The 27,097-nt window shown below is 39.5% G+C and overlaps 1 protein-coding gene across 1 annotated transcript in view; it reads left to right on the forward strand.

The window, feature by feature from the left end:
* Positions 1–27,097, forward strand: part of WDR49 (WD repeat domain 49) — a 172,795-nt gene that overhangs the window by 24,761 nt on the left and 120,937 nt on the right. The window contains 3 exon segments of the mRNA XM_088833163.1: positions 5,986–6,426; positions 13,844–14,020; positions 14,868–15,042. Of these exon segments, the coding sequence (XP_088689289.1) occupies positions 5,986–6,426; positions 13,844–14,020; positions 14,868–15,042 (793 nt within the window).

Raw genomic sequence — 27,097 nt, forward strand, 5'->3', positions numbered from 1 at the left:
TTCAGTTGTGTCTGACTCTGTGCGATCCCATAGACAGTAGCCTACCAGGCTCCTCCATCCCTGGGATTCTCCAGGCAAGAACACTGGAGTGGGTTGCCATTTTCTTCTCCAATGCATGAAAGTGAAAAGTGAAAATGAAGTTGCTCAGTCGTGTCCAACTCTTTGGGACCCCATGGACTGCAGCCTACCAGCCTCCTCTGTCCATGTGATTTTCCAGGCAAGAGTACTGGAGTGGGCTGCCATTGCCTTCTCCAGATAACAGCTCTAAGCATTAGTTATTAGCTCTACTTAGAGGTGCAAGCTGAATCTTCAAGCTCCTATTGTGCAAACACACAATCTTCCTACTACAACCTGTGATACAAATAATACAATGGAATGAGTGAATGAATTCTAATCCTAGAGCATAAGTGGGAGCCACTGATAAAATGAGAATTAATTGTTCAGTAAAAGTTAATACATTTATGATTCTGCACTTGAATCAAAGTTCATATATTTTAATCGTACATTGAATTTATTAAAACTGGCATAGGATAGAATTAATAAACATAAATCTCACACTGATCAAGGCATAATGCTTCTTGAACAAGTTAGGATTTCTTAATAAACAGCTTCCGAAATTATAACTAAATGTATGGCAAAATCATGGTTTTACTTTCAGACTAAAGCAAATAAAGCTAGCGAGTGAACAATCAGTAATAGAATTGTCAAGGATATAGTACAATTGCACATATCTGTCAATTTCATAAATTGGAAGTATTTCTTAAATCTTCACCCAGTGTATATTGGCACTATCAATGTGCATAAAATTGTGAAGTTGATTGTATGTACTACTTTGGGGAAGAAAATTTATTTTTGTCTTTATTTATGGTCTATTTGCAATTCCATATTCTAGAATGTAAAAAAGAAATTTCCTTGGTATTTGTCAGTCAAAATAGTTTCTTGATTGTAGAAATAAAATAAATTACAAACTCACAAGAAAAGAATATTTTGATTCAGCTTTAAAGTGTTTTTTTGTTAAATGGATTAATAACAACATACGTTTGAGGCATTGATTGATGTCATTATGTCATAGTTCAAATGGTCAATGTCTACTTAGCTTTCAGAAAGTTTGCAGTTTGGCTCAGATGGAGTGTTTTTAGGATGAAATTTCTTTCCACATTGTTAATATCTGGGTCACTGAAAAATTTCCACCTATTTGAACTTTTAGATTAAAAATAATTTAACAAAGACAAGAATGATGGACTTCTGAGTAGTTCAAATTTGCGTTTTCCATTTAGGTGATCCATTTTGAGTTAATGTTGGTGAAGGGAATAAGGTCTGTGTCTAGTTCATTTTTTTGCTATATGATTGTCCAATTACTCCAGCACTGTTGAAGATGTTATCTTTTCTCCATTGTATTGCTTTTGGTTCTTTGTCAAAGATCAGTTTACCACGTTTACATGGGTCTATTTTTGAGCTCTCTATTCTATTTCATCGATCTAGTTTATATTCTCATGACAATATCACAAATGTCTGGGTTACTATCATTTTTTAATAAGTCTTGAAGTTGGGTAGAGTCAGTCCTCTAACTTTGTTCTTATCCTTCAATATTGTGTTATCTCAGTATTTAGCCTCTCCATGTTGACTTGGAGTCAGTTTGTCAGTATTAATAAAATGACTTATTGAGATTTTTATTGGAATTGCATGGAATTTATAGGCTGTTTTGGGAAGAATTGAAGTCTTAGCAAAAGTGAGTTTTCCTATCTATTAACATGGAATATTTCTCCAATTATTTATTCCTTGATTGTACTGATAGGAGTTTTGTAGTTTTCCTCATATAGATCTTACACACATTTTGTTAGATTTACATGTATTTCATTTTTGAGGATGCTAGTGTAAAATGGTATTGTTGTTTCAGTTTCAAATTCTTCCTGTTCATTACTGGTGTATGGAAAGCAATAGACTTTTGAATGTTAATCTTGTGTCCTACAATCTTGCTATAATCACTTATGATAGTTCCAAGAGTTTTTCCATTGGTTCTTTCAGATATTTTACATAGATAATCACATCTTCTATAAACAAAGGCAGTTTATCTTTCTTTCCAACCTTTATATTTTTACTTCCTTTTCTTGTCTTATTGCATTAAGTAGAGCTTCCAATATGATGTTGAAAAGCCATGGTAAGAAGACATCCTTGCCTTGTACCTGATCTTAGTAGGAATGCCACAAGGTTCTCACTGTTAAGTATGAAGTTTTTGGTTAAGCTGTATGTTTGTGGTACATACTCTCTTTCAAGGTGAGGAATTTTCTTTCTATTATTAGTTTACTGAGAGTTTTTTTTTTAATTATAAATTGGTGTTGAGTTTTGCCAAATGTTTTTTTCTGCATCTATTGATGTGCCATTGAACATTCATAATCATTTCCCTGAGACTGGCATTTTGCTATATCTACTTTACAGATGGGAAAATTAAGCCTCAACAATGAAGTAACTTTCTAGTAGTTCCCACATATCTGGTGAAACCAGGATTAAACTTACAATTGTTTGACCTGCTCTACAACACGCTGCCTCCCAGTGCTTACTGTCAAATCTGACTCTTTGGCTCTGATAGTAGGAAAACGGATTCTTTCATTGTGAAGCTCACCAAACAACCTATCAGTATTAAACTACAGTTATTTGGCATACAGATGGTTCTCATCATTGTCAGATTTTGTATTAGTGAATTTGACTACTTGCTAAAATTTATTTGGGTCCCCAAAATCAAAACTCAAGTCACCTTCATGATCATTCACAGACATGTCAGTCAGTTAGTCAGTCAGTTCGGTCACTCAGTCATGTCCAACTCTTTGTGACCTCATGGACTGTAGCACACCAGGCCTCCTTGTCCATCACCAACTCCCGGAGTCCACCCAGACTCATGTCCATTGAGTTTGTGATGCCACCCAACCATCTCATCTTGTGTTGTCCCCTTCTCCTCCTGCCCTCAATCTTTCCCAGCATCAGGGTCTTTTCCAATGAGTCAGCTCTTCACATCAGGTGGCCAAAATATTGGAATTTCAGTTTCAACATCAGTCCTTCCAATGAACACTCAGAACTGATTTCCTTTAGGATGGACTGGTTGGATCTCTTTGCAGTCCAAGGGATTCTCAAGATTCCCCTCCAACATCACAGTTCAAAAGCATCAATTCTTTGGTGCTCCGCTCTCTTTAGAGTCCAACTCTCACATCCATACGTGACTACTGAAAAAGCATAGCATTGACTAGATAGACCTTTGTTGGCAAAGTAATGTCTCTGCTTTTTAATATGCTGTCTAGGTGGGTCATAACTTTCCTTCCAAGGAGTAAGCATCTTTTAAATTCATGGCTGCAGTTACCATCTGCAGTGATTTTGGAGCCCCCCAAAATAAAGTCTCTCACTATTTCCACTGTTTACACCTCTATTTGCCATGCAGTGATGGGACCAGATACCATGATCTTAGTTTTCTGAATGTTTAGCTTCAAGCCAACTTTTTCACTCTCCTCTTTCACTTTCATCAAGAGGCTTTTTAGTTCCTCTTCACTTTCTGCCATAAGGGTGGTGTCATCTGTATATCTAAGGTTATTGATATTTCTCCCGGAAATCTTGATTCCAGTTTGTGCTTCTTACATCCCAGAGTTTCTCATGATGTACTCTGCATATAAGTTAAATAAGCAGGGTGACAATATACAGCCTTGATGTACTCCTTTTCCTATTTGGAACCAGTCTGTTGTTCCATGCCCAGTTCTAACTGTTGCTTCTTGACCTGTATATAGATTTCTCAGGAGGCAGGTCAAGAATTTGACCATCTCTTTAAGAATTTTCCAGTTTATTGTGATCCACACAGTCAAAAGCTTTGGCATAGTCAATAAAACAGAAGTAGATGTTTTTCTGGAACTCTCTTTCTTTTTCAATGGTCCAGCAGATGTTGACAATTTGATCTCTGATTCCTCTGCCTTTTCTAAAACCAGTTTGAACATCTGGAAGTTCATCTGGAAGTTCATAGTTCACCTATTGCTGAAGCCTGGCTTGGAGAATTTTGAACATGACTTTACTAGGCTGGGAGATGAGTACAATTGTGCGGTAGTTTGAGCATTCTTTTGCATTGCCTTTCTTTTGTATTGGAATGAAAACTGACCTTTTCCAGTGTCGCCTCTGCTGAGTTTTCCAAATTTGCTGGCATATTGAGTGAAGCACTTTCACAGCATCATCTTTTAGGATTTGAAATAGCTCAACTGGAATTCCATCACTTCCACTAGCTTTGTTTGTAGTGATGCTTCCTAAGGCCCACTTGACTTTACATTCCAGATGTCTGCCTCTAGGTGAGTGATCACACCATCATGATTATCTGGGTCATGAAGATCTTTTTTGTACAGTTCTTCTGTGTATTCTTGCCACCTCTTCTTAATATCTTCTGCTTCTCTTAGGTCCATAACGTTTCTATCCTTTATTGAGCCCGTCTTTGCATGAAATATTCCTTCGGTGTCTCTAATTTTCTTGAAGAGATTGCTAGTCTTTCCCATTCTATTGTTTTCCTCTATTTCTTTGCACTGATCACTGAGGAAAGCTTTCTTATCCTTGCTATTCTTTGGAACTCTGCATTCACAGCCATGTACAGAATGTCAAAAAGTTGCAGTCTTCCAGTGTGTCTGTTTCATGCTGAGATCAAACTTGTTGACACCCTGCCTTCTTTTATTTTTTAATTTATTTACTTTAATTGAAGGATAATTGCTTTACAATGTGTTGGTTTCCTCCATACATCTACATGAATCTGCCATAGTTATACATATGTCTCCTCCCTCTTGAACTTCCCTCCCATCTCCCACCCCATCTCACCCATCTAGGTTGTCATAGAGAACCAGTTTGAGCTTCCTGTATTATACAGCAACTTCCCATTAGCTATCTATTTTATGTACACACTTTGTCTTCTTATTCCAATTTTTGCACTATAAACAGGTGTTCTATTTGTGCTCCACTTAGTGTAAAGGTTTTGCATTTTGAGCTTTTTTTTTTGGTGATTTTCACTTTTTAAAACCGCTCCCCAAGTGTAGTGTAAAGTTCTGTCTAAGTGCAAGAAGGCTATGCTGTGCCTTTTGGAGAAAATACATGTTAGATAAGCTCCATTCAGTCATAAGTTATAGTGCTGTTGGCCATGAATTCAATGTTAATGAATTAACAATATATATTAAAATGTCTTTCAATGGAAGCAGACATAAAACAAAATTACGATTTGACCAGTTGATGAAAATATTGTGACCAGAGGCTCACAGAAACATAACTGTGTCTTTCCATAAAAGCCATCATTCAGTATCTGCTAATTTTGTGTTTGTAGAACATAACCATTATAGTACATAACTATCATGAATAACCAAAATCAACTTATAAGGTTTCACTGTTTTTGTAATTGTGTGTTCATAGAGGTGACTTCTTGCCCTTGGACTAAAGTGTCACCATGATACCATTTTAATGGCAATGCTAAACTCTCCTGAGGGATTCATCTATTTTCTCTAAACCACTATATTCATTTCCTATTGATGCTATAACAAATTACCACAAATTTAGTAGCATAAAACTCATAACTATATTATTTTACAGTTCTACAGCTCAGAATTCCAAAATGGGTTTTCCAGGGCTAATATCAAGGTGTGGCCTTCCTTCTGGAGTCCCTCTGTTTCCTTGCCTTGTCCAGCTTTTAGAGGTCACCTGCATGCCTTGGTTCACAGTCCTGTGTCACTCTGACCTCTGCATCCACCATCATATCAAATCTCTGACTTTCCTGCTTCCCTCTGCCAATTACAAGGACATCTGTGATTGAGGATGTCAGCTTGCAGATCTGTCAATTATTTGCTCCGCAGCCCAAATTCACTTCAGTATAACACCATTGTAAGGTAGAAGGTATCTTTTGCATCTTGGAAGAATTGCTGATGAGATTAACCTTTGAGGGTAGCACAATGGTCTCTTTCACTGATATCTTATTTTTGTTCTTGTTTCTAGCCCTCAGAGCCCAGTCAAACCATTTGTATGTCCAGAGAAGAGTTTGTGCAGAGGATGACAGAGATTGTTGGTTGGGGCACAAAGGAAGAATATGGAGAGCTCTTTGATAAAGTGGATGTGGCCCAAGAGGGCTTCATTAATTGGGACAAGCTGACTTCGTTTCTGATGTTAGCACTTTATGAGAAAGATGAACAAGCAAAAGCAACTGTGGTTCCCCAGTGGAGAGACCTTGAATTTCTCCCAGTGAAACACAAGGATACCATCCAAAGAGTAATTTTCTTAAAAAGTTCAAGTCGTTATCTGACCATCAGTAAGGAAGGTTCAGTAGGAATCTGGGGAGAGAATTTAAAGCTGCAAGAAACGCTTCCCATCACCTCAGATGCCACCAAGCTAAAGCACCTGTGGGTGACAAGTATGGTTCCTCTGGAAAATGTAAACAAGGTACAGAGGCTGTATAAATAAATTTATTGCTTATAAAAGGGGGGGAAATGATGGGACAGGACTCCTGATAAATAGCAGTGTAACACTAGCAGTGATAGAGAACTGCATTATTCTTCCATACCTTTAATCTGACCTGGAGGGAACACAAGTGAAGCTAAGTGAATTATTCCATTTCCCAAACTATTCTGTTGTGTGCCTTTAAATGACAAAACTGGTGGTGACTCAGATTCTTGGCTCTGTCCCACATGAGGTCAGGGTACATTACTAGCTGATAAGACCTTTATGCCTCTGTAGTTTTAGCAGTCTGAAAGTATATACATTTATATGCAGAGTTGAGAGGCTGTATAATTGCAAGGCACAGATCAGAAAATTTCAGGAAACTGCTTATCTGATTTTGACTGCTGGATTAGTCAGTTTCTTAATTTTGATGGGTAGGGCCCATTCAGTCCAGATACCCTCATGTAACTATACCTATAAGGAAGATAACATACTGAAAGGAAAGTCAGTTTCTGAGGGAATAATGCAGCTTAAAGAATCCATATTCTTATTATATTACATTAAGCAGATGGTAAATTTTACTATGAAAAAATTAAAGTGCCCACACAAGCAGAGATAATCCCATTAAGAGCCAATATTCACCCTTAGCCATTTCCAATTCACAGCCCTCCTGTTTCTTCTACATCTCCCCTTTATACTGAAATCCAAAATTCCAATCATTTAATCTATAAACACTTCAGTATTTCTGAAAAATGTCTCTTTAGCACAACCATAATACCATATCACATTTTATATCAATAACAATAATTCCTTAATATAATCAAATATCCAGTCATGAACATATTTCATTGTCTCATGATTTTTTAATTTGTTTTGATAGTGTGTTTGAGTCAAGATATGAATAAGTTCCAAACATTATGAATGGTTGATATGTCTTTTTTGATTCACACATTTCCCTCCATCTCATTTTTATTTTGTATTTTATTGTTGTTGCTATTGCTGTTGTTCAAGAAGCTAGGTGTTTGTCCTTGAGAGTTTCTCACAGTCTAAATTTCTCAGACTGTTTGCATGGGGTTGTTTAACATGGCCACTTGCTCTCTGTGTTTCCAGTAAATTGGTCCTCAAGTCAAAAGCCTTGATTGTTTGTATATTTTAGAAGAGGTGTTCCTCAGTCAGAGGGCACAGAATGCTTGGTTCTTTCTCTTCTTGGGATGTTAACAGATACTATGGATTATTCTTAGATACATCAATTTATCAGGAGTTGCAGGATGGTGATATTCTAATTTCGTCATTTCCTCTTTCATTATAAGCAGAATACCTCTATAAAATAAAGAAACTCCCCGTCATTAGCTACTGTGTAATACAAATTGTTAACAAAAGCAGAATAAATGCCCAGGTCTTTCCTTTTATTTACCAGTATTCAAAATAATTTCAGGAGAAGGAATTGGCAACCCACTCCAGTATTCTTGCCAGGAAAATCCCATGGATGGAAAAGTCTGGTAGGCTACAGTCCATGGGGTCACAAAGAGTCGGACACGACTGAGTGACTTCACTTCACTTCACTTCAAAATAATTAGCAAGTTTTCTATAACAACAGAATAGGAAAAACAAGAGACCTCTTCAAGAAAATTAGAGATTCAAAGGGAACATTTCATGCAAAGATGGGCTCGATAAAGGACAGAAATGGTATGGTCCTAACAGAAGCAGAAGATATTAAGAAGAGGTGGCAGGAATACACAGAAGAACTGTACAAAAAAGATCTTCACGACCAAGATAGTCACGATAACATGATCACTGACCTAGAGCCAGACATCTTGGAATGTGAAGTCAAGTGGGCCTTAGAAAGCATCACTACTAACAAAGCTAGTGGAGGTGATGGAATTCCAGTTGAGCTATTTCAAATCCTAAAAGATGATGCTGTGAAAGTGCTGCACTCAATATGCCAGCAGATTTGGAAAACTCAGCAGTGGCCACAGGACTGGAAGAGGTCAGTCTTCATTCCAATGCCAAAGAAAGGCAATGCCAAAGAATGCTCAAACTACCACACAATTGCACTCATCTCACATGCTAGTAAAGTCATGCTCAAAATTCTCCAAGCCAGGCTTCAGCAGTATGTAAATCGTGAACTCCCAGATGTTCAAGCAGGTTTTAGAAAAGGCAGAGGCACCAGAGATCAAATTGCCAACATCCGCTGGATCATGGAGAAAGCAAGAGAGTTTCAGAGAAACATCTATTTCTGCTTCATTGACTATGACAAAGCCTTTGACTGTGTGGATCACAATAAACTGTGGAACATTCTGAAAGAGATGGGAATACCAGACCACCTGACCTGCCTCTTGAGAAACCTGTATGCAGGTCAGGAAGCAACAGTTAGAACTGGACATGGAACAACAGACCGGTTCCAAATAGGAAAAGGTGTGCGTCAAGGTTGTATATTGTCACCTTGCTTATTTAACTTATATGCAGAGTACATCATGAGGAACGCTGGGCTGGAAGAAGCACAAGCTGGAATCAAGATTGCTGGGAGAAATATCAATAACCTCATATATGCAGATGACACTACCCTTATGGCAGAAAATGAAGAGGAACTCAAAAGCCTCTTGATGAAAGTGAAAGAGGAGAGTGAAAAGGTTGGCTTGAAGCTCAACATTCAGAAAACAAAGATCATGGCATCTGGTCCCATCACTTCTTGGGAAATAGATGGAAAAACAGTGGAAACAGTGTCAGACTTTGTTTTTTGGGCTCCAAAATCACTGCAGATGCTGATTGCAGCCATGAAATTAAAAGATGCTTACTCCTTGGAAGGAAAGTTATGACCAACCTTGATAGTATATTAAAAAGCAGAGACATTACTTTGCCAACCAAGGTCCGTCTAGTCAAGGCTATGGTTTTTCCCGTGGTCATGTATGGATGTGAGAGTTGGACTGTGAAGAAAGCTGATCACCGAAGAATGGATGCTTTTGAACTGTGGTGCTGGAGAAGACTCTTGAGAGTCCCTTATACTGCAAGGAGATCCAACCAGTCCATTCTAGAGGAGATCAATCCTGGGTGTTCATTGGAGGGACTGAGGCTAAAGCTGAAACTGCAATACTTTGGCCACCTCATGCAATGAGTTGACTCACTGGAAAAGACTCTGATGCTGGGAAAGGTTGGGGGCGGGAGGAGAAGGGGACGACCGAGAATGAGATGGCTGGATGACATCACCGACTCTGTGGACATGAGTTTGAGTGAACTCCGGGAGTTGGTGATGGACAGGGAGGCCTGGCGTGCTGTGATTCATGGGGTCGCGGAGAGTCGGACACGACTGAGCGACTGAACTGAACTGAACTGAACTAATGAGATGAAAAATGAGTGCTATATCATTATTGTTATCAATATCATTATAAACTCACGGGTTTAAACAAACTTGATATATCTCAATCCACTGAGTTATTATCCTGTCCCCTAAATTATACCATCTTTGGACAATGGAACTAATACAGGTTAGCTGGAGTCTCTTCTGATATAACCCTATCTGTCTTACAAAGCTTCCTCATTTCCTGGTTAGACTAGACGTTCCAGGACCAGCCATTTGAATGACTCCAAAGAGCCAGATTCTTTCAGGTGGGGAATAGTATGTTCTACTGCCAAGAATCATCAAAAAATAACCATCATGAACATTAGCTTTCTATGTGACTTGCCTTGCTCTATTAATCATCTCCAGATCACCTTGTTGTTCAATCACAAAGTGGTCTCCGACTTTTTGTGACCCCATGGACTGCAGCTTGTCAGGTTTCCTTGTTCTTCACTATCGCCTGGAGTTTGTTCAAATGGATTTTCATTGATTCCATGTTGCTGTCCAACCATCTCATCCTCTGTCACCCCCTTCTCTCTTGCCCTCAGTCTTTCCCAGCATTAGGGTCTTTTCCAATGAGTATACTCTTGGCATCAGGTGGCCAAAGTGTTGGAGCTTCAGCTTCAGTCCTTTCAATGAATAATCACTTTCAGGGGGATTTACTCCCACTTTAAGAAAGAGAGACTGGGCAAGGAGAGGTTGTGATATGAGATCCATGTCACACAAGATGCAATCACTGTTGCAAGATTTGTAAACCAAGGTGGCTTGATTTCAGAACCTGTGCTTCAGAATCTTGGCAGTATCCCTAGTGGCAGTTGACATCATATCCAGTCCTTCCTTGCTAAGGATCTGATGTTAATGTTTAGCTAGTGTGGATTAAAAATGTTTCTAGTTTATACTTTTTTGGTATGTGTGTGTAGCATTCTGTGCGTGCATGTGTACTAAGTTGCTTCAGTCATGTCGTACTTTTTTGCAATCCTATGGACTGTAGCCTGCCAGGCTCCTCTGTCCCTGGGATATCCCAGGCAAGAATACTGGTGTGAGTTGCTGTGCCCTCCTCCAGGGAATCTTCCCAACCTAGGGATCAAACCCACATCTCTTACATCTCCTGCATTGACTGGGTTCTTTACCACTAGTGCCACCTGGGAAGCCCTTGTAACATTCTGTATTATCATGTAATGTTTGTGTTGGTATCGGGTAATGACTATGTTGCACTGTTTCTGCTTTCCAGGACTGATAAATAAAATAAATCTTAGCCTTTCCTTTGTTCTTACACAGCATTAATGTTTATATTTTTCTTCTTTTTAAAACAGCTTTGTTTAGGTGTGATTATACAAAATCCACTGCATATACTAAAAGTATCCAAGTTGACAGATTTTAATATATGTTTGTAGCTGTGAAAAATCAATAGTATGATAAAGATAATGAATGCATTTTTTCACCCTCAGATTTTCCTCGAGTAGTTTTGTAATCCTTCATCCAGCCCCTCCCTCTTTTCCTTGTCAAGAAACCACTGGTACGCTTTCTGTCACTATAGACTAGTTTGCATTTTTTCATCTGTTATGTAATTGACATTATACAGTGTATACACTTTTCTTTTTTGGTCTGGATTCTTTAACATAATTAGCATAATTGTTTTGAGATTCATGTATGCTGTTGGATATATGAGAAATTTATCTTTTATGGTTGCGTAATATTCCATTTTTGATATAACATATCCTCACCAATACTTGGTATGATCAAGGGTTTTTCTCTTAATTTTAGCCCTTTTTGTAGGTTTGTATTTTGTCTTATTGAGGTTTGATTTCACTTTTTCCTAATAAGTAATAATGTTGAGCATATTTTCATGTGCTTGTTTCCTACGTATATATCCTTTTCAGTGAAGTATTTGTTCAAATTCTTTGACCATTTTTATTGGGTTTATTTTGCTATTATTGAGTTTTGAGAATTCTGTATATATTCTAGGTATGTGCAATTATATGATAGATAATTTACAAATATTGTATCCCAGTTTGTGCTTTTTCTTTTCGTTCTGTTAACATCTTCTTTGATAATTTCATTTTCAGATTGTCCATTGCTACTGAATATAAATAGGTCTATAAACACGATCTTATACCCTGCAACTTTGCTGAATTCATTTATTAGTTTTAATTGGTTTTGCTGTTGTTTATTTTTCTTGCCTAATTTCCCTGGATAGAAACTCTAGCACAGCGTTGAATAGAAGTGGTGAGAGTGAACATCCTTATTTTATTTCTGATCTTAGGGAGAATACATTCAGTTTTTCACCATCAAGTATAATATCAGCTGTAGATTTTTTCTTTCTTGTACAATCTCTTTATCAATTTCTTTCTATTCCTGATTTGTTGAGTATTTTTATCATGAAAATGCATTGGGCTTTGTAAAATGCTTTTTTGCAGATATTGAGTTGATAATATAGCCTTTCTCCTTTATTCTTTTAATATGGTGTATTACATTAGTTGATATTTGAATGTTAAACTAACCTGGCATTCCTGGTGTTGGGAATAACATGTATATCAGAAGGATCTCAGATGAACTGAGTAACTCACCAAAATGTCCAAAGCCCTCACCTTAAATACCATCTTTGTTGTTGATGTTGTTTGGTTGCTAAGTCATGTCTGACTCTTTGCAACCCCATGGATTGCAGCACGTCAGACCTCCCTGTCCTTCACTATCTCCCAGAGTTTGCTCAAACTTATACCCATTGAGTCGGTGATACCATCCAACCCACTCATCCTCTGTCAGCCCCTTCTCCTCCTGTCTTCACTCTTTCTGAGTATCAGAGTCTTTTCCTATGAGTCAACTCTTCATATCAGGTGGCCGAAGTATTGGAGCTTCAGCCTCAGCATCAGTCCTTCCAATGAATGTTCAGGGTGATTTCCTTTATGATTGACTGATCACCTTGCAGTCCAAGGGACTCTCAAGAATCTTTTCCAGCAACACAGTTCAAAAGCATCAATTCTTTGGCACTCAACTCAGCCTTCTTTGTGGTCCAACTCACATCTGTATAGTGTAAAAACCATATCTTAGGCCATACAGACCTCTGTCGGCAAAGTGATGTCTCTGCTTTTTAATATGCTGTCTAGGTTGTTAAAAATACCATCTTTAGGAAAGACAGAAGAGGGTGTTGGAGTGGTGGTTTAGTATTTCAAAGGGGATAAAGGCAATTTACATGAAGATGGGAAAGCAAATTTTTGATGTACAAAGGTTTGCTGGGCCATACAGTGATGCTGGGACCTGGAGTAACTCTGATCTCTAGACCCTGAGTTTCTGCCACCACGCACAACTAGCCTGTGGTCTTTGCAGATATCTCTGGTGATACCTCTGTTCTGGTTTTTGTTGCTGTTCAGTCACTCAGTCATGTCTGACTCTTTGCAAGCCCATGGACTGCAGCATGCCAGGTTTCCCTGTCCTTCACCATCTCCTGAAGCTTGCTCAAATTCATGTCCATTGAGTCAATGATACCATCCAACTGTATCATCCTCTGTTACCCCTTCTCCTCCTGCCCTCAATTTTTCCAACATTAGAGTCTTTTCCAGTCAGTTGGTTCTTCACATCAAGTGGCGAAAGTATTGAAGATTCACCTTCAGCATCAGTCCTTCCAAAATATATTCAGGATTGATTTCCTTTAGGATTGAGTAGTTTGATCTCTTTGCAGTCCAAGGAACTCTCAGGAGTCTTTTCCAACACTGCAGTTCAAAAACATTAGTTCTTTGGCACTCAGCCTTCTTTAAGGTCCAACTCTCACATCCATACATGACTACTGGAAAAACCATAGTTTTGACTTGTATGGACCTTTGTCAGCAAAGTAATGTCTCTGCTTTTTAATACACAGTCTAGGTTTGTCATAGCTTTTCTTCCAAGGAGCAAGCGTCTTTTTATTTCATGGCTGCAGTCAACATCTGCAGTGATTTTGGAGCCCAATAAAATAAAGTCTGTCACTGTTTCCATTTTTTCCCATCCATTTTCCATGAAGTGATAGGACTGAATGATTTGCATGTCTGTTTTCATTTTCATTTCACTAAATCCATCAGAAATGTTTTCTAATTTTATGCTTTGTTACTTTAGATAGCAGTGGCTTTTACAAGTAAAGAGATTTGTTTCTATGATCTACTGTCCAAAGAAGAATTTCCTTGTCAATATAAACTCCAAGGCCTGAAAGGAACACCAATTTGTATGGATTATTGGTACAACCCTCTTGATGCCAATGAGTCAGTTCTCTCTTTTGGGGACATAACTGGAAAGGTAAGTGAGGGGAGGATAAGGTTGAACATTATGGATTCAATCATCAAATTATAGCTCAAAATAAAAATAGAGTGCAATGAATGTGACCTCTAATTGAACTGCTTTATAGATTGCAAGGACACATACCATGGACATGAAAAAGATGGAAGGTCGTAGTTCCTCTTGCCTATGAAAACCAATCTTCACTGTGACTATCTTGCCTAGGTATAGACTCATTTTCTTTAGGAAAAAGTATTTGCTAATTTTTTCACCATAGGACACTTAATCTATTAGATCCCAATGTTGATCAACATACCATGTTAAATGTCTAAAGTTATGTCTCACAACTGTTTCATATTGATTATTCAGGTTTTTATTCACAAGGTTTCAAGCTTCTTAGTAGCGGACTCCCTGAACATGCTTATTTCCTGTCTCAAGTGACAAAGAAATAGACGCATTAAAGAGAGTAGCACCAAACCTCAGACACTGCATACAGTGATTTCTGTTTTTCCATCAAATTCTACAACTCTGAGTTTTTAATGAATGACATAGACAGAATATGTCTATGAATGCTGAAATAGTTGAATTTGAACAATTTCATTTCATAATTATGTAATTTTTTCATCCTTACTGTTTTTAATGACAAATATTTCATAAAAGCAAACAAATAAATGCCCTTGGTAACTGTCTTAGCAACCTTGTAGTGTCATGCCTTTCAATATAACTGCCTGTGACCTTTAAATAATATTCAATAAATGTCTGTTTGTTCAATATCTATTCCTTATTAATCTTAAAATTAAGGAATCTAGAATCTTCTTTCAATAATCACCCTATGCTTATTTATTTTTCTTGCAATGTCTCTCTCAAGGTTCAAGTAATTGCTTTCACAACGGCCTTGATTTCCCTTTTTGAGCGTCCTGCTGGTGCATGTGAAGATGAAGAAGCAACAGTGACCATTAACTGGGCGGAGCTGCGCCCTGGACATCAAAAATGTTGCTATACGTTAGGGCACAAGCTTCATCACGGAGATTGGGTCAGACAAGGTACTGAACTTAAACAGCGATGAAAGAAACAGTCACCTTAGCCTTCTACATTTGTATTTTTTCATGAAAATATTTCACATACAGTGTTCAAGTCTAGAAACTAATAATTGATTCCCAGGAGGTTCTGACCTGAACTCTGCTATCCCCGACATGCTAGCAGGAATTACTTCTTTCTTTCTAAAATTAATGCCTCATACAATTAATTCAGATGGACTGTGCAGTCAAGAAATCTCAAGAGAGAGGAGAAAATTATCACAGAATCCATTTAACTTCACCCCAACTCCGATCCTAACTAATTTTGTGTAGTCACATTTGGGTCTACTTAATAAAAGAATTCAACAAGAGCCCTTAAAACACTCCCTTGCTTTCTTTATATTCTCATGAGAGGTATATTAGTTTGACTGTCTTCAAAATGGAATCTTCTTAATTTTCTTATTTCTCTTTTTCTATGTAATGACTGAACTAGTTTGATCTAGAGTACTTGAATGGCAGTTCTCTGTGAGATAGGATTATGTTATGAAACAGTATCTTTGGAAGATCAGGACTTTTTTAAAACCTAGTCAACAATGAGTTTGCTAATTTTGTATTATGCCTAATTTTTATGAAATTTGCATCTGATGGTTTAAGATCCAAATGTGCAGTATCTGCTCTGATATCTGTTTTGGTCCAGACGCTAAGTCTATGGTATTTTTCTCACTTCAAAACTATTACATAAACAATACCCACTGAAAAGAATGGGTCAATCTCATTGTTATATTGCAGGTATATTCTTAATGTACTTTGAAGAAGAGATAGTCAAAATGGACCCAACAATTGGCTGATATGATAGCTTTACCCTCTTTGAGTTTTTTTAATGCTTGACCCATGATAAAATATCCCACATGAAGAACTATAAGTTCTGAATTTTTTTCTTCAGTACAAATCATACCATGTCTTTTGTAATTTCTATGCTGTGTTGTGCTTAGTCGCTTAGTCATGTCTGACTCTTTGTGACCCTATGGACGGTAGCCCACCAGGCTCTTCTGTCCATGGGGATTCTCCAGGCAAGAATAGTGGAGAGGGTTGCCATGCCCTCCTCCTCTAGGAAATCTTCATAACCCAGGAATCAAATTGGGGTCTCCTGCATTGGAGGCAGATTCTTTTAATAGCTGAGTTACATGGGAAGCCCTTTGTACTTTCTGCTGCTGCTGCTACTGCTGCTAAGTCACTTCAGTCGTGTTCGACTCTGTGTGACCCCATAGACGGAAGCCCACCAGGCTCCCGCATCCCTGGGATTCTCCAGGCAAGAACACTGGAGTGGGTTGCCATTTCCTTCTCCAATGTGTGAAAGTGAAAAGTGAAAGTGAAGTTGCTCAGTCGTGTCCGACCCTTAGCGACCCCACGGACTGCAGCCTACCAGGCTCCTCTGTCCATGGGATTTTCTAGGCAAGCCTACCCTTAATTCTAGCATGATATTAATCATGGGTAAAAAAAAATAAAATTTTTGGTCGTCTACTATGTGTGACAGCCACAAAATTTGGTATTATGTTTTCATAACATCGAAACAAGTAAGTACTAGAAAGTGAAGAGAGTACTTGAAAGTGATGGAAGGTGTTACAGCTGCTTCCAAACAAGTATGGTATTTTCATATATAAACTAAAGACTTAATATTTTTTGTGCTTTAAAACTGTCTTAGGTATTGGAGGCAATAGAAGAAAGAAAAATTATAGGCTTATCTCAAAAAACTTAGTATACAAATAAGAATGAAATACTAATATAAAATAACTTATTTAAACATTGTTCAGTGGTACTGGAAATTAACTACCAAGTCATATAAATAAAATTTTGATGCTTTTGGAATTTGTAAGCAGGAAAAGACACAAGGAAAAGCTTCAGGGGTGAGTGGTGGCAGTTGAAGGATGAGTGAGGTGAGAGGAAGAGAGCACAGTGAACATGAGTAAATACAGGCAAGCAGGCATGGTAATGGTGGCAGAGATGGACATGAATGAATTAGAAACGGAGTATTAAGAAAATAGCAATGCCCAGGTCTAACAGGGATGTCTACTGGAGGATCTTGGCAACCAAACCAAGTTCACATTTAACAGAAAAATGGAACAGTGAAGCACTGAAGGTTTTTGAGGAAATCTGTGCAGACTTGATGTAGATAGCGTTTAGGAAAAATTTATTTAGTAGTTCTGTCCATCATAGATTGGAGGACAGAAAAAGAAACTGCAATCAAATTGGCTAGTTGGGATCATGGGAAAATGGAAATGATAGAGCAAGAAGAGAAACAAGCAGCCTTTTGAAATGGGATCTTCAGAACGCAAGGTCTGAAATGTGGAGTGATGAACAATATTAGAGTATCTTATAACGACTTCGATTCCCAAGTAGGGAAATGTTCTTTTTACAGATGACAGATGCTCTCTGGGGGCCTATGCTTGGACTCTCCCTAGCTCACTTTCTCAATGTTGACTACTTCTGAAGGAGTCTTTATTCTGAGATATTCTAGATCTGCCACCAAAGAAGAATCTTCTTAGCCAGTATTGTTACTGAAACTTCTCTTCCCTTTGCCAAGCGTCATATTTGTCTCTTCAGCCATCAAGTGCAGGTGGACTCTTCTTGTGTAATTTGCAAGGATTCTGGCTCAATTCTTGCTTTGCTCCTGGGTTCCTACAAATTTCTGTTCTCACGTCAAAATCTTGGTTCTGTCATAACCTTCCTAATCCCAGCAGGAGTTTGGATGCCTGACATGCAAATCACATTTATACAGAAACTGAAAATTAAAACATTGTTTTTAGGGCAGGAAATATGTCCTTTATTCTCAGTAGGGTCCACTGTAACACATAGTACAATGTTCATATCGTCTTTCCATTTCTCACTGATTTTAAGCAATTTGATTGTAATGTGCCTTAGTTTTCTTGGTGTGTGTCTGTGTTTATGCTGTTTAGAATTCACTGAGATTCTCGGATATGTGGATTTAGAATATTCATTAAATTTGAAAATGTTTCTATTGTTATTTTTTCCAAAGGTTTCTGTTTCTCTTTTTTTCCCCAGGGACTCCCATTATTTATATGTAAGATGCTTGATATTGTCCTACAAGTTATGGAGGCTTTTTTATTTTTATTCAACTATTATTTTTTTAACTAACTATGCTTTAGATTTTTTTTTTGTGTGTGTGTTCAGTTGCATTTGACTCTTTGTGACCACATGGACTATAGCCCACCAGGCTCCTCTGTTCATGGGTTCATGGAATTTTCCAGGCAAGAATAACAGAGTGGGTTGCCATGCCCTCCTCTAAGGGATCTTCCTGGCCCAGAGACTGAACCTGCATTTCTCCTGTCTCCTGGATTGACAGGCTGGTTCTTTACCACTGCACCACCTGGGGAACCCATGCTTTAGTTGAGTTAGATTCTATTACTATGCCTTCAAATTCCTAGATCTTTTTGTCTTGAGATATTGCAGAGTGGTTTCAAAGGTTGAATGAGGCTGCCTCTGTGGTTCAGATGAGCCAGATGCCCCAGCCTAATGCCTTGGTTGGGGGAGCCTGGCAGAGACCTGGTGTAGGCTGCATCCAGTGGAGCCCTGACACTAGTTGAGCCACCTTAGAGAGCTGTGGCATGGGTGGGGCCACTGCCCCAGCATGGACAGTAACTTCGAGGGTGACATCGCTATCCCAGTGCATCTGGAAGGCAGATAACCAGACCAAGAGGGCTATTCTTGATCCATACTGTTTAATGGAGTTTTCCTTGTTAGGATTTGTATTTACTTGAGACCTATCACTTCCTTTCACTCTCTTTTGGAATAGAAATACTTATCACATGCCTGTTCTACCACTTTATTTTGGAAGCATATAACTTACTTAGTTCCACAAGTTCATAGCTTGGAGAAGGATTTGACTCAGGATGGGTTGATTGTATCCTGAGTTCTACCCAAGTCTGATTTAGATATTTAGATGACATTTGAACTTAAGACTTTAATGTTGTTGTTGGAATGAGTTAAGACTTTCAGGACTGTTGAGATGTATTTTACATGTGATAAGGACATGAATTGAGGGAGAGGGCTAGGGGAAGAACTCTAGTATGAACTGGAGTTTTGTGTCCCCTCCCCCCAAATTCATATGTTGAAGTCCTCATCCCAGTCCTCCCTCCTTATGATTGTGCCTTTGGGAGATGATTAAGTCAAGAAGGTGTAGCTCTCATGAATAAGATTTGTTGTTGTTCAGTCACTAGGTCATGTCCAGCTCTTGCGACCCCATGGACTGTAGCCTGCCTGGCTCCTGTGTCCATGGGATTCTCCAGACAAGAAGAGTGGAGTGTGTTGCCATTGCCTGCCCCAGGGTATATTCCTGACCCAGGAATCAATCCTGTGTGTCCTCCATTGGCAGGTGGGACAGGTGTCCTTTACTGCTGAGGCACCAGGACAGCCCCATGTATAGGACTCAGTTCAGTTCAGTTCAGTTCATTTCAGTTGCTCAGTCGTGTCCGACTCTCTGCGACCCCATGAATCACAGCACGCCAGGCCTCCCTGTCTATCACCAACTCCCAGAGTTCACTCAAACTCATGTCCACAGAGTCGGTGATGCCATCCAGCCATCTCATTCTCTGTCGTCCCCGTCTCCTCCCGCCCCCAACCTTTCCCAGCTTCAGAGTCTTTTCCAGTGAGTCAACTCGTCGCATGTGGTGGCCAAAGAATTGCAGTTTCAGCTTTAGCATCAGTCCTTCCAATGAACACCCAGGATTGATCTCCTTTAGAATGGACTGGTTGGATCTCCTTGCAGTCCAAGGAACTCTCAAGAGTCTTCTCCAACGCCACAGTTCAAAAGCATCAATTCTTCGGGATCAGCTTTCTTCACAGTCCAACTCTCACATCCATACATGACCACGGGAAAAACCATAGCCTTGACTAGATGGACATTTGTTGGCAAAGTAATGTCTCTGCTTTTTAATATACTATCAAGGTTGGTCATAACTTTCCTTCCAAGGAGTAAGCGTCTTTTAATTTCATGGTTGCAATCAGCATCCGCAGTGATTTTGGAGCCCCCCCAAAAAAGTCTGACACTGTTTCCACTGTTTTTCCATCTATTTCCCATGAAGTGATGGGACCAGATGCCATGATCTTTGTTTTCTGAATGTTGAGCTTCAAGCCAACCTTTTCACTCTCCTCTTTCACTTTCATCAAGAAGCCTTTTAGTTCCTCTTCACTTTCTGCCATAAGGGTAGTGTCATCTGCATATCTGAGATTATTGATATTTCTTCCAGCAATCTTGATTCCAGCTTGTGCTTCTTCCAGCCCAGCGTTCCTCATGATGTACTCTGCATATAAGTTAAATAAGCAAGGTGACAATATACAACCTTGACGTACTCGTTTTCCGATTTGGAACCAGTCTGTTGTTCCATGTACAGTTCTGACTGTTGCTTCCTGACCTGCATCCAGGTTTCTCAAGAGGCAGGTCAGGTGGTCTGGTATTCCCATCTCTTTCAGAATGTTCCACAGTTTATTGTGATCCACACAGTCAAAGGCTTTGGCATAGTCAATGAAGCAGAAATAGATGTTTTTCTGGAACTCTCTTGCTTTCTCTATGATCCAGCGGATGTTGGCAATTTGATCTCTGGTGCCTCTGTCTTTTCTAAAACCTGCTTGAACATGTGGGAGTTCACGGTTCACATATTGCTGAAGCCTGGCTTGGAGAATTTTGAGCATGACTTTACTAGCGTGTGAGATGAGTGCAATTGTGCAGTAGTTTGAGCATTCTTTGGCATTGCCTTTCTTTGGGATTGGAATGAAGACTGATCTTTTCCAGTCCTGTGGCCACTGCTGAGTTTTCCAAATTTGCTGGCATATTGAGTGCAGCACTTTCACAGCATCATCTTTTAGGATTTGAAATAGCTCAACTGGAATTCCATCACCTCCACTAGCTTTGTTCATAGTGACGCTTTCTAAGGCCCACTTGACTTCACATTCCAAGATGTCTGGCTCTAGGTCAGTGATCACATTATCGTGACTATCTTGGATTAGTACCCTTATAAAAGAAACCCCAGAGGATTCTCTCACTTCTTCCCCATGTGAGGGCCCAGTGAGAAGAGGGCATCTGTGAACTAAAAAGTGGACCCTAACCAGACACCGAATCTGTCAGGACCTGGGTCTTGGATGTCCTAGCCTCCCCAACTGTGGGAGATAATCATTTGCTGTTTACATTACTAGGTCTCTACATTTTCTTATAGCAGCCTGGACTAAGACATTGGGCAAATATTATTAAAGTATTTCAAAAGAAAAGAGAATCCAAGAGAAATCTTGCTAAATATTGGTAGGCTTCTTTTTTTAAGAGGGATAATTTATGGTAAAAAGAAAAAGGTCAAAGTGAGAAAAATACATTTACCAATAATGTGTAGTTTAATACTCTGCAAATGGCTGTTGAGGAAAATGTAGTAGAAGAGACAATAACGGAAAAAGAAGAAAGTAGAGTATGTGGAAAGGTGAAGTATCTACATAAGATTCTCTTCTGTCAAAGCTGAGATTTGAAGCTCAGGTACCTCTGAAAGGGGATCCGCTTCAGTTTAAGGCAATGGATGACTGCCTTTCCCCAGGTTGAGTCACTGGGACTTGAAGCTTAACTATAACTGATTCTTGGCTTCTTTGTAACTTCGGTGTTTCAGTATGAGGTGAAGGGAGGAAGGCTGAAATGAGGAGGCAGGAAAAAGAGGAAAGCAGGCTGGAATCAAACACAGGACGATGGTCTTAGTAGCAATTATGCTCCTTGGTGCGAGCCTTGCTCCATGAGGAGCAAGCAAACACTGGCTGATTTCATGTGAGGCTTTTTTGACCCCAGCAACATGAACTGATATTCTTAGACCTCCTCAAGGAATATTTTTACTGATTTCCATCTCAGTGTGAGGAGGGAATATACAACAGATGAAAGAAGCTAATACATGGACAAGCTTGGTAATACTGTTTCACTGAAGCTAAGATAAAAGGATCTGTAAAATTGAAATATAAGAAATACTCACTTTCAGACGTAAGGATATTAGCTTACTGCTTTAAGATAAGGTTCAGGTTTATTTAAAACTTTGAAGGAGAAAGTGCTTTCATCTTATCTGAATGGTTCTGTGTTGTATCTTAATGGAAAAATAATTACCTCTGAAATGTAAAGTAAGTGCAGAGTAAGTACAGAGATTTGAGCAATAGTGGCAAGACATAAATGTCTTGAAACTCAGAGAATTTCTCTCTCTAATTTGATCATAAAGAATTGCCTTTTCATATAGATAATATCATTGGAAACCTTGAAACTCACAGACTGGAAGTTCAGCTCTGGAAAGAGTGAATACTAAATTGCCTACAATAAATATGATTGATTTTCTTTATTATGTTGGAAGGTGTTTTGCCTTCTTTGTTTAACCATGGCTATGAGAAGGTACAAAACAGTTTGAACTGATAAAATACTAATTGCTGAGCTGATTAATGAAAGGGTGCCAGAGAATTTAGAATACGAAAAGCAGATTGTTTTCTTAAGGAGCCTTTCTAATTGATGGGGACTAAGTCTGGAAGAGAAGCCAGATTTAGTGTCTTGCCTGTGTGTTTTTCCACTTCCCTACATCTACGTCAGTCCTCCAGACAAAAACGGTGCACCACAGAGTCAGCTGAAACATGCTGCCCTCCTGGGCAGCACTCTCGCTGGGTTTAAAGCAGTTGAAATCAGCTGTGAGCGACTGGCCAATGTTTGCAGTAAAAGATCTCTTCCTGTAGATTGTTCCATAGTGTGGCAGAAGGGTAAGATCCATTGTAAGTCTAGTCTAGTATTTTGAAAATTCATTAAAGTAATGGCATTATTATTCTTAATATGCCTACCAGGGCTGAGTTAGATTTTTTTTTTTAATGGAATAGCTAGCTTTATTCTTTCTTACCTTTCCTCTTTGAAATGGTAGTTATTCAGAATGTAAAGAGTCCCAGGGTGGTCTCAGAGAATGGGACGACTCCAACTTCAAAATAGGGAATACAACTGAAAATAAACTCCCTCAGACAAGACTCTTTCAGACAAGAAGACCTTCCCTGATAGCTCAGTTGGTAAATAATCTGTCTGCAATGCTGGAGAATCCTGTTCGATTCCTGGGTCGGGAAGATTCGCTGGAGAAGGGAGAGGCTACCCACTTAAGTATTCTTGGGCTTCCCTTGTGGCTCAGCTGGTAAAGAATCTGCCTGCAGTGTGGGAGACCTGGGTTTGATCCCTGGGTTTGGAAGATCCCCTGGAGAAGGGAATGGCTACCCATTCCAGTATTCTGGCATGGAGAATTCCATGGACTGTATAGTCCATGGGGTCGCAAAGAGTCGGACACGACTGAGTGACTTTCACTTTCACTTCACTTTCAAACAAGAGAACATCAAAGAAAATTCCAGGTAGGGAGTTTTCCTAAGTCACATGCCTCATAAAGTGAAAACCTGAAAAATGATAATAAGAATTTTTAGTTAGAAATGGCCCAATTTCTGCCCTGCTATAGTTCATGGGATCGCAAAGAGTCGGACACGACTGAAGGATTGAACTGAACTGATAGCTTCCATCTGTTGGCAGATGATAAAAAATGGCCTCATTCTAACTTCCGAGAAGGCAATGGCACCCCACTCCAGTGCTCTTGCCTGGGGAATCCCATGGACGGAGGAGCCTGATGGGATACAGTCCATGGGGTCACATAGAGTTGGACATGACTGAGTGACTTCACTTTCATGCACTGTAGAAGGAAATGGCAACCCAGTCCAGTATTCTTACCTGGAGAATCCCAAGGATGGAGGAGCCTGGTGGGCTGCTGTCTATAGGGTCGCACAGAGTTGGACACGACTGACGCAACTTAGCAGCAGCAGCATTCTGACTTACTCTGCTGCTGCTGCTGCTGCTGCTAAGTCACTTCAGTTGTGTCCGACTCTATGCGACCCCATAGGCGGCAGCCCACCAGGCTCTAAGTGCACTTAATAGCATTATTTACTGAGTTTTTAGGTATCACTTTTCATTTTCAAATCACTTTTTCCACATAAACAAATTGGTATTACAGTTATTTTGATAGCAACACAAGGACAAGGATCTATGATGACAGTTCAGTTCAGTTCAGTTCAGTCGCTCAGTCGTGTCCGACTCTCCGCGACCCCATGAATCACAGCACGCCAGGCCTCCCTGTCCATCACCAACTCCCGGAGTACACCCAAACTCATGTCCACAGAGTTGGTGATGCCATCCAGCCATCTCATTCTCCATCGTCCCCTTCTCCTCCCGCCCCCAACCTTTCCCAGCATCAGAGTCTTTTCCAGTGAGTCAACTCGTCTCATGAGGTGGCCAAAGTATTGGAGTTTCAGCTTCAGCATCAGTCCCTCCAATGAACATCCAGGATTGATCTCCTTTAGAATGGACTGGTTGGATCTCCTTGCAGTATAAGGGACTCTCAAGAGTCTTCTCCAACACCACAGTTCAAAAGCATCGATTCTTCGGCGATCAGCTTTCTTCACAGTCCAACTCTCACATCCATACATGACCACGGGAAAAACCATTGCCTTGACTAGACGGACCTTTGTTGGCAAAGTAATGTCTCTGCTTTTTAATATACTATCAAGGTTGGTCATAACTTTCCTTCCAAGGAGCAAGCGTCTTTTAATTTCATGGCTGCAATCAGCATCTGCAGTGATTTTGGAGCCCAAAAAAACAAAGTCTGACACTGTTTCCACTGTTTTTCCATCTATTTCCCATGAAGTGATGGGACCAGATGCCATGATCTTTGTTTTCTGAATGTTGAGCTTCAAGCCAACCTTTTCACTCTCCTCTTTCACTTTCATCAAGAGGCTTTTGAGTTCCTCTTCACTTTCTGCCATAAGGGTAGTGTCATCTGCATATCTGAGGTTATTGATATTTCTCCCAGCAATCTTGATGATGACAGCTTCCCTTAATGCCTTTTTTATGACTAAAGGGCAAGACAGTGGAAGAATTGAAAGTTAGCATCTTAAGGAAAGGACAGACATGATCAAATTGTCCTTTTTATCCCTCAATATATCATCTAAAAGTAATTTTAAATATTTTGCTACCAATCTTCAAACTCATTGAGAATATTTAAAACAAATCATTTATCAGTTCTTTCCATCCCCTACCTTGATATTTTAAAAACTTTTTCATCATAACCCATCATTTCCTTTTCTCTCTTCAAGAAGTGAAGAACACATTTTTATCTACCAGGTAATTTGATTTCAAGGAAATGGCTTTACTTTCACCTTTTGCTCGGGCATTCTCAGGAACTCTGGCATTCTACAGTTTAACCAGAAACAAGTTACATCTTGGTTTAGAAACAAAGTGTGAATTGTTTGAACCTCCAGTATGTAAGACTCAGTTCAGTTCAGTCGCTCAGTCGTGTTCGACTCTCCGCAACCCCATGAATCATAGCACGCCAGGCCTCCCTGTCCATCACCAACTCCCGGAGTTCACTCAAACTCATGTCCATAGAGTTGGTGATGCCATCCAGCCATCTCATTCTCTGTCATCCCCGTCTCCTCCCACCCCCAACCTTTCCCAGCATCAGAGTCTTTTCCAGTGAGTCAACTCTTTGCATGAGGTGGCCAAAGTATTGCAGTTTCAGCGTTAGCATCAGTCCTTCAAATGAACACCCAGGATTGATCTCCTTTAGAATGGACTGGTTGGATCTCCTTGCAGTCCAAGGGACTCTCAAGAGTCTTCTCCAGCACCACAGTTCAAAAGCATCAATTCTTCGGTGATCAGCTTTCTTCACAGTCCAACTCTCACATCCATACATGACCACTGGAAAAACCATTGCCTTGACTAGACGGACCTTGGTTGGCAAAGTAATGTCTCTGCTTTTTAATATACTATCTAGGTTGTTCATAACTTTCCTTCCAAGGAGTAAGCGTCTTTTAATTTCATGGCTGCAATCAGCATCCGCAGTGATTTTGGAGCCCAAAAAATAAAGTCTGACACTGTTTCCACTGTTTTTCCATCTATTTCCTATGAAGTGATGGGACCAGATGCCATGATCTTTGTTTTCTGAATGTTGAGCTTCAAGCCAACCTTTTCACTCTCCTCTTTCACTTTCATCAAGAGGCCTTTTAGTTCCTCTTCCCTTTCTGCCATAAGGGTAGTGTCATCTGCATATCTGAGGTTATTGATATTTCTTCCAGCAATCTTGATTCCAGCTTGTGCTTCTTCCAGCCCAGCGTTCCTCATGATGTACTCTGCATAGAAGTTAAATAAGCAAGGTGACAATATACAGCCTTGCCTTACTCCTTTTCCTATTTGGAACCATTCTGTTGTTCCATGTACAGTTCTGACTGTTGCTTCCTGACCTGCATCCAGGTTTCTCAAGAGGCAGGTCAGGTGGTCTGGTATTCCCATCTCTTTCAGAATGTTCCACAGTTTATTGTGATCCACACAGTCAAAGGCTTTGGCATAGTCAATGAAGCAGAAATAGATGTTTTTCTGGAACTCTCTTGCTTTCTCCATGATCCAGCAGATGTTGGCAATTTGATATCTGGTGCCTCTGCCTTTTCTAAAACCTGCTTGAACATCTACGGGTCCATAAATGTCACTTGCTAACCTCCAGATTGAAATCTTAAAGCAATACTTTAAATACAAGGACAGAATGTACTTCTTTATATGTCTTTCTTTAAAGCCTTAAAACTGAAGATACTGGATGTAATGTGGAAACACATGACAAAGCAATTTTCAGGGTAGAAATACTTTATTTTGATTGTACTGTAATGACATTATGGAATGTCCATGAATTTGAAGATATAATTATAGTGCTCTGTAGTATACTTCATGTGTTATACTACTGTTTCATTAAGTCAAGTTATAAAAACTCTTAGCATTTTCTGTAAACAAAGGGAATTGTTTCATTGAGGATGCTCCTGAAAAGGACGTTATCCTCAGATTTTATTCTGCTGGTAAGTAGCAGTATTAATGTAGCAAGTGATCAGCAAACTTTATGCTCCTGAAATTAATTGCTCCCCAGTGAGGCTCAAAGGGGCTTCCCCAATGGCTCAGTGGTAAAGAATCTGCCTGCAATGCAGGAGACACAGGAGACTTGGGTTCTATCTCTGA

This window comes from Moschus berezovskii, chromosome 1 (assembly GCF_049115385.1).
Source record: "Moschus berezovskii isolate FMDL1 chromosome 1, NW_MosBer_1.0, whole genome shotgun sequence".
NCBI lineage: Eukaryota > Metazoa > Chordata > Mammalia > Artiodactyla > Moschidae > Moschus > Moschus berezovskii.